This window comes from Aptenodytes patagonicus, chromosome 3 (genome assembly GCF_965638725.1).
Source record: "Aptenodytes patagonicus chromosome 3, bAptPat1.pri.cur, whole genome shotgun sequence".
NCBI lineage: Eukaryota > Metazoa > Chordata > Aves > Sphenisciformes > Spheniscidae > Aptenodytes > Aptenodytes patagonicus.
Window position 1 is genome coordinate 94,370,181 of NC_134951.1, and position 8,381 is coordinate 94,378,561.

The 8,381-nt window shown below is 52.7% G+C and overlaps 1 protein-coding gene across 2 annotated transcripts; it reads left to right on the forward strand.

The window, feature by feature from the left end:
• Window positions 1-1,488: 1,488 nt before the first annotated feature.
• CYP1B1 (cytochrome P450 family 1 subfamily B member 1) lies at window positions 1,489-8,028 on the forward strand. Of its 2 annotated transcripts, XM_076334256.1 has the most exons (3): window positions 1,489-1,508; window positions 2,325-3,341; window positions 5,112-8,028. In XM_076334256.1, exons 1-3 carry the CDS (start codon window positions 1,489-1,491, stop codon window positions 5,722-5,724), a joined length of 1,650 nt encoding a protein of 549 aa, XP_076190371.1. In that variant the 3' UTR covers window positions 5,725-8,028. The 2 variants fall into 2 exon arrangements, with proteins under 2 accessions (XP_076190371.1, XP_076190372.1); XM_076334257.1 differs by lacking the exon at window positions 1,489-1,508 and having other exon boundaries at window positions 2,057-3,341.
• Window positions 8,029-8,381: the final 353 nt, after the last annotated feature.

Below are 8,381 nucleotides of genomic sequence, written 5' to 3' on the forward strand. Positions count from 1 at the left end.
TGAGGCACACAGAGAGGTATGGCTGATGCTAGTCTGAGCAAGAGGTAGTACCACTGACTGGAGGAGCCCGGGACAGTGACAGAAGCCAGGATTACACTTCTTAGCAAAGACAGAAGCAGTAGCAGCCTGGCCAGGCCTGGGTTCACACCCTGAGCTGGGCTGACTCCCAGCATCTAATTTTGTCTAATCCCTAAATGCTACCGAAACACCTTCTTTTCTTCTCATGACGTGACTGTAGAGAATCTGAAATAAATGTTGTCTTTTTAAATTTTGCTTGGTACAGCAAAAACGACGACAACAAAGCAAGAGCGTTCTGATTCCTTGGGGAACAGTTTCCTTGCTGCCTGGGGGTTTTGCAGCCCCGGTTCCCCCCGGAAAGCCCGGGGGGGCTTGGAGCGCCGCACCCGCACGCCCCTCGCCATCCCTCCCGGGGCGGGCGGAGGTGCCAGATTCGAGAGTAAAAAGGCGCCGTGAGCGGGAGAGAAGCGAGCGCAGGGCGGGGCGAGGCTGGAGGGCAGCGGGGCCGGCCGGGGTGCGAGCTGCCCGGCGCTTCCCTGCCTCCTTCCCCCCCGAGCCGGTGTCAGGTATTGCGAGGAGGGGTAGGGGCCCGGGGAGGAGATGGCTGGAGGCTTTCCAGCCCCGGCTCACGCAATGCAAACTCCGCACGCAACGGGGAGGCGACAGGCGGAGGAGGGGAAGCTCTCCGGCTTCCTCAGCCCCCAAGATGCAGGCGAGACTTTGTCTCCCGACAGAGAGGGCTACGAGCCCGCCCGCCACCCCTCTCCCCTCCCGGCACCTCCTCCGCCAAAACTTTTGGCCCCGGCCATAAAAGCATCCGCGGCTCAGCCGCTCCACTTGGCGAGGGCCCAAGGGCAGCTGGCAAATAGCTGCGACCCCTCAAGCCAGGGGAAGGGCCAGGCAGCGGCGATTTGTCAGCGGGGCTAACCGCGGCACGCCCGCACCGCACCGCGCCTCGCCTCGCAGCGCGGATGCCGGCGGATTTAAAGCCGCGAGTACCAATGCCAGGCGCCCAGACGCGGCTGCTCCAGCTCCGGCTCCGGCTCCGCCTGGGGGCAGCGGGCCGTCCTCCCCGCGCCCTCTGAACCGCTCGCCTTCACTCCCTGCAGCGGGCTGGGGTGTCCCGGCCCCGTCCCGGCCCCGCAGTCCAGCAGGCGGGTGGGAAGGAGGGGGCGGCAGCAGCCCGCTCGCCCCCGGTCCGCGGGGCTGCACCGGGCAGGTGGCTGCCGGCGGGGCGAGCTGCGAGGGGTTAAAGCGCTGGGAAGGTGATAATAACTCTGCGCTGGGATCGGGTGCAATTGGCATTTGCCTGCACATGACCTGCCAAGCTCCGGGTGACAGGAACCGGGGCTCCTAATGAGTTTCCCGGAGGCTGGGATCTGAACGTCGCCGTCGCCGCTCTCCTCCCTCGGCTGCCGTTAGAGCTGCCGCCGGCTGCCCGGCTCCTCTCCATCCTCCCCGAGGTCTCGGATGGAAGCAGCGTGCAACAGGTCAGTTCTGCTACAGGCGCCCGAGATGGCCGTTTGTTTCACCCCTTCTTCCCCTCGCCGCTTCAGAAAGGCTGGAGCGAACGGTAGGAGCGGGTGGTCCCCGGGCACGGAGACAGGAAGCGGGATCAGTCAGCTCCGCCACGCCGGGACCTCAGGCATCCTCCGCAGCCCATCCCCGGGGCCGCCGGCCGCCAGCCTGCGCTGCCGCGACGGGCACGAAGGTGCGGGGAGGAGGGAAGGGCTCGGGACAGAGGGGGGCTCCGCGGCCAGGTGCAGAGGTTTCCTCCCCGGAGCGGCGGGAAGCTCCGACGGCGGCGCGGGGAGCCCGTTTCTCGCAGGGGCTCTTTCGCCGGGAGGAGCGACGTGCAGCGCCGGGATGAACCTGTCTCCAGCGCACGGCGGCTGCCTGCATCTGCGGAGGCTCGTCAGGCGAGAGCATCCTCCTACCTCCCTTTCTGCCTCTCTCAGCCGTGACCTTTTGGATCCCCCCCTGCGAGCTTTCCCTACCGGGGGGGAGAGAGCAGCGGCCCCGCCGCCGAATACGATTTTGATCCCTTATTGAGCGCTTGCCGCTTGATTATCGATTATCCCTTGTTTTTCGCACAGGATCCGGGCGGGCTTCAGGCACACGAGGAGCGCATAGCAAGGACGCACCCCGACTCTGAGCGCCGAGACGGCTGCCGGCGCTCCCCTCCGCCACGCCAGCGCGCCCCTGCCCCCTCGCCCGTCCGGGCTTCTCCCTGCCTGCGAGCGACGGGGAGCTTCCCGGCCTTTCCGCAGGGTCGCTGCCCGCTGACCTTTCCCTTTCCCTTGCAGCATGGCCCTCGAGAGGCTCGGGGAAGCCCTGCGCGGCATCCCCCCCTTGCAAAGCTCCCTGCTGCTCCTCCTCTGCCTGCTCGCCGCCATCCACCTGGGCAAGCTCCTCCTGCAGCAGCAGCAGCGCCGGCGGCAGGGCCAGCGCCGGGCGCCGCCGGGCCCTTTCCCCTGGCCCTTGATCGGCAACGCGGCGCAGCTGGGCAGCGCCCCGCACCTCTCCTTCGCCCGCCTGGCCAGCACCTACGGCGCCGTCTTCCAGCTGCGCCTGGGGCGCTGGCCCGTGGTGGTGCTGAACGGGGAGCGCGCCATCCGCCAGGCCCTCGTCCGCCAGGGGGCCGCCTTCGCCGGCCGCCCGCCCTTCCCCTCCTTCCGGCTGGTGTCGGGCGGGCTCAGCCTGGCCTTCGGCGGCTACTCGGAGCTGTGGAAGCTGCACCGCCGGGCGGCGCACGCCACGGTGCGCGCCTTCTCCACCGGCAGCCCCGCCACCCGCCGCCTGCTGGAGCGGCACCTGGTGGGCGAGGCGCGGGCGCTGGTGGCGCTGCTGGTGCGCGGCAGCGCCGGCGGCGCCTTCCTCGACCCCTCGCGCGTCCTGGTGGTGGCCGTGGCCAACGTGATGAGCGCCCTGTGCTTCGGCCGCCGCTACAGCCACGGCGACGGCGAGTTCCTGCGCCTGGTGGGGCGCAACGAGCAGTTCGGGCGGGCGGTGGGCGCCGGCAGCCTGGTGGACGCGCTGCCCTGGCTGCAGCGCTTCCCCAGCCCCGTGCGCGCCGCCTACCGCGCCTTCCGCGACCTCAACCGCGACTTCTACGGCTTCGTCCGCGGCAAGTTCCTGCAGCACCAGCGCAGCCTGCGCCCCGGGGCCGCCCCCCGCGACATGATGGACGCCTTCATCCGCCTGCAGCGGGAGCAGCCGCGGCTGCAGCTCGAGCACGTGCCCGCCACCGTCACCGACATCTTCGGCGCCAGCCAGGACACCCTCTCCACCGCCCTGCAGTGGCTCCTCATCTTCCTCATCAGGTAGGTGCCGGCGGGGCGGACCCTCCCCGCCGCCCGGGCGGGGCCGGGAGGCCGGGGCGCCTCACCTGCCCCGGGGAGGGGACACGGGACTCGGCCCGGGGCGTCGCGGTGCGAGCGCCAGCCTTGGGGCATCCCCGTTTAAATGGCGCTGCACGGGCGAAATCGCCGCTGGGAAAGCTCCGCCGGCGGTAAAAGCCGGCCCAAACGAGCGCCTGAACCGCTCGGTCCGGGGAGAGCCGGGGGAGCGGCGCCGCCAGGGACCCGCCGCCAGCGGCGGCCGTTGGGGCGAGGGTCGGAGGGACCGGCCGGCCCGTGTGGTGCCGGGGTACCTCAGCGGCTTCCGATTAACTTAACACGGAAGCTCTGGGAAACCCGCCAGAAAAAGATAAGAAAGGATTAAAAAAAGAAAAAACAAAACCGACAAAAACAACCACCTACTCTGGCGGTCGGGTAATGGTGCATAAAGAGAGGCTGGCAAAAAGGCAGCCGAATAAAACCCGAAAGTAGCAGATTTTACCAGGTCAAGATCAAGGAGATCATAGGAACAGGATAACAACTGCTTAAGCAAGATAAAGAGTTCTTGCACCGGTTTACAAACCCGCTATTATGTTAATTTGCCAGCAGTGCGTGCCGCTGTCGCCATGGCGTGACTTGGGGAAAGGCAGACCCACTGGGCAGCCGGCGGGTGCAAGCGCACCCCCCTTCTGCGCGCTGCCCTGGCACCAGCCCTTCGAGGGGGAAAATCTCAGCTCGGGGAGGTGGTTTAACAGAAGGAGGCATAGCACTGATTTCCTTGCCTGTCTTGGCTTTTTCTTTCATCGTCTGCATCATTTGGAGGCTTACGCAAACATTATCTGCTCAGCCGCTTCTTGAAAAACAGGCAAATATTTAACGCTTCGAGCTACGGGTACGATGCCCAGTGTTCACGTAACCTGCTGGGTTTCTCCCCGCTTCTTACATTTGCCCAGCATTCGACATGCAGATCTGCTGCAGGGGGAGGAGGCAAGGACACAGAAGCCAAACTTGAATATTTAAAGCAAATAAAGGCTCCTTGGAGGAACGCGTGCTTTTAGACAGGCAAAAGAAAATAAGCAAAACTTAAGAATATTTTGATCTTGTTTGGTTACTGTGTAGTCTTCCAAACTATCCAGACTTCAAGACAGTCATCCTAAAATACATTATAAAGAAAACATATTTTGATATTAATTAGAAAAAGTGCACACAAACATCCCCAAGGCTGGGATGTTCATAAAACTGTTCTGACAATTATTAGCAGGGATTTTTTCCGGTTTAAAAACCTGCAGACTTTCACATGTATGCAGTATGTCTAGTGATAATAAACTCCATGCTAACTTTTAGAAGTCACATACAGAGCCGGAAAACCAAATTCTTGTTCCCACGGAAAGCCCGATATTTAGAGGAGACAAGTAATTTTAGTTTTAGAATGAATTTTCAAAATTGCATCAGAATATTCAGTTTCAGCACATTTTAAGTTAGTTTCATTTTTTAATGTTGAGAATCCGTTACATGTGATACTAAAGTGAAAACTGAGCAAATCTAAAATGACACCACTGCATGGGAAGTTTGGATTTTTCTCTCAAAGTTTTCCATCAAGGTCTACACGTTCCTGCAGTATATTTAAACGTTGCTCCAACTGCATTATTTAGGGTAGGGGTGAGGTTCTGTGAAAAATGTTTACAGCAGGGGTTATTTCTAAGAAAATCTTTTGGAAGTGTTATGTACGCACACACATCTTACTTTAAATGACAGGTATCCGAATGTGCAGGCTAAAATGCAAGAAGAAGTGGATAGGATTGTTGGAAGAGACCGTCTGCCATGTGCTGAAGATCAGCCTCACTTGCCCTACATCATGGCTTTCTTGTACGAATCCATGCGTTTCAGCAGCTTTGTGCCTGTTACTATCCCACATGCCACCACAACCAACACCTTCATAATGGGCTACCTCATTCCCAAGGACACAGTGATTTTTGTTAACCAGTGGTCAGTGAATCACGATCCAGCAAAATGGTCCAACCCAGAGGATTTTGATCCAACAAGGTTCCTGGATGAGAATGGATTCATCAATAAAGATCTTACTAGTAGCGTGATGATTTTCTCATTGGGAAAACGTCGGTGTATTGGAGAGGAGTTATCCAAGGTGCAGCTGTTTCTTTTTACCTCCATACTGGTGCATCAGTGCAATTTTACTGCTAATCCAAACGAGGACCCTAAAATGGACTTTACCTATGGGTTGACCATTAAACCTAAGCCATTTACCTTGAATGTTACGCTGAGAGATACTATGGATTTGCTCGATCAGGCTGTCCAAAGACTGCAAGCAGAGAAAGCAGCCAATGAAAATCAGCTGTCAGCAAATGCCTAAGCAACAAACCTTGCATCTAAAGATAATCCCTGTCTCTCTTTTTAGACTTAAATAAGTTATAGTTTGTTCTCGTGATCTTTTTGGAAAATAGCCAATATTACAAGTTACAAGAGCAGGAAGGAAAACTGCACAAGGTATAATTCAGTCCTCTTTTTAATTCTAGAAGGAGAGCCAGGGGAACAATTTAATATATTAAATGATAAAACATATGCAATTTGAAAGTAAGCCTTTTCTTTTCTAGCTTGTTCACAGAAGTCGCCATTGTAAAGTGCTTTTTATCTACTGGCTGGTTGGAGCATCTCCAGGAACGGTTTGTACAATCCTTTCTGTGCCTTAACTCTTAAGTTTGCCTTCAGTGACTCCACATCCCAAAGTGAAATCTCTTATTTAAAAAAGAAAAAAAAAAAAGAGGGGGGGGTTGCTCAGAACACTGCAGCCTGCCTCTGAATTCACTCTGCTGGAAACTGCCATAGGCACGTGGCAGCTCCTGCGTTGTGACTGCTGGGGTGTACGTTAATGCCCCAATAATAAAAGTTCAAATGATCTTTGGTAAAACGACAATGTAAGTCTTGCCTTTAGCATTCCAAAGTGTTTACATAAATGACTAAAAACCAGACTTGCTTATAAGCACATTTGAAAACAAAATTCATATTTTATATGGGAATGAACAGAATGTCCTAATATAGTAACTTTGCATTAAGTTTTGAAAGATCAGATTTGATATGTCACCAAATGGCAAGGGTGATACAAACCATATGCTAATCTCTTTATTAGCATATTCATGAACAAAATAGATATTTGAATTAGAAAGTTTTCTAAACGTATAGCTGAACTTTGTATTTCTCTAGTAAAGAGTTAATATCCCTGTCCCTGGGCACATAGGTAAGTCCAGTAAAATCCACATGGGCCGAGGTATTTAGAAGTGAGAATTTGGGGGTTTTATATTAAAACTTCCCTGCCACAAGCCTCAAGCAAAGCATACAGCAAATACACCCCTGCTCACTAGTCATTCTGTTAGGTTGAGTCAAAAGGTATATCCAAAAATCAACTATGTACTTTCAGTACGATTTGCTTGGAACAAAGCCTCAGAAGGAAAACTAACATTACATGTCCTAATTAATGCACCCATAAACTGAAGAAAAAGTACTTTAAAATTTTTTGTGAGGCAAAGGACATAAAAAAAAAAGAAAAACCAACTGAAAATTAGTATTTTAAAGTAAAACACACACGTGAAACTTTATGGCCTTGAACCTCTGGCTAATGTTTGTGTACACAAAGCTGCACATATTTCTCTGAAAAGCAAACAACCCAATGTAAATGCCTGATTTTGAAAAGTGTTGGGCACTTCTTTGGAGCTGCAGATCACCTTCAATTATATATGAAATCCATCAGAAATGAGAATACCTCACATGACTTGCTGTGTTCAGCCTAGTACTAAACAAGGTATTAGTAGAGCTAGAAAAATAAGGGTGCAATGCTACACAGTAAAGTAGCTCTGCTGAGACCTAAGCAAGTGAAGATTTGCACTGGGTCTTCTGATAGATGGCCAGTCTTCGTCACGTTGGCAGCAGTGACAGAACTCATAGTGACATTGGGAAGAGCAGGGTTAACGACACAGTCCTGATCTTCATAAGTAGAAGTGTCGCTACCGATTTAAAAAACCTGAATCAAGCCTAAAAGCACTGCTCCTTAACACCACACAGTAGTAATGTACCTGTTTAAAGTCTCTGACTCCATATGGCATCTATCTTCTTTTTTTTTAGAGCTAAAAAAGCTTTCTGTTACATACACAAGGAATAACCTCAGGTGTTTTTCTGAATTATGTACAAGTTTGTGATACCCCAGAACTTAGCCTATACCTGTGAAAAGCTTTATAAGATACTCAGCATTTTCATATGGAGATCTACATTAGATCAAATGCTAGCAAGACAATTTTCCTTGTACCTTTATAAGTATTGTTATTCAAAAAAATATAAAGGATGTAACCTACAACTGAATAGTTATTCTAACGCAAGGATCACCGATTCATATTTTAATAAAAATAGCTTTTGCAATTTTGTACTCCTCCAAAAGCTTTAACTGTGCATTGGCTACTAATGCAACATCCATTCACACTGCTCATGTCTGTTAGGGGGTCACACGCTATATAGCTGTTGGTCAAATAATGCCTCATATAATCTGTGAAGTTACTCAAATTTAGTAGCACCCATTTAGAATGTATGCAGTTGTTCAGTGAGCTAACTTTTATGGTCATTTTGAGATGTATCGTTGTGTTACCAAAATACTAAATAAAATTATTCTTACACTGCCTTTGCTTAGTTTATGTATGGCTTTCTAACATCAAGATAAACAAAATTATTTCCGATTTGGAAAGTAGTATTATTTTAGATATTTGTTCATATACTTTTCACCTTCTTCCCATTTCTGGATTTTAAGGTTTTTCTCCATCTTGCCCTTACAGCTTCTCAGGTCTGCCTGCTTATTCATACCTTGCCATCTGTGTTCAACTTCCTCATGCTCCATGCTAAGAACATCGCTGCTGCTCGTCTCGGCATCGATCTGAATTCTCTCATGTCTTTTGCTTCCTTCTAATACCTGTTAATCTCTCCTCAGCCTGCACAATCTCCTACGCTATGTTCTTCCCTCTGGCATTTCAG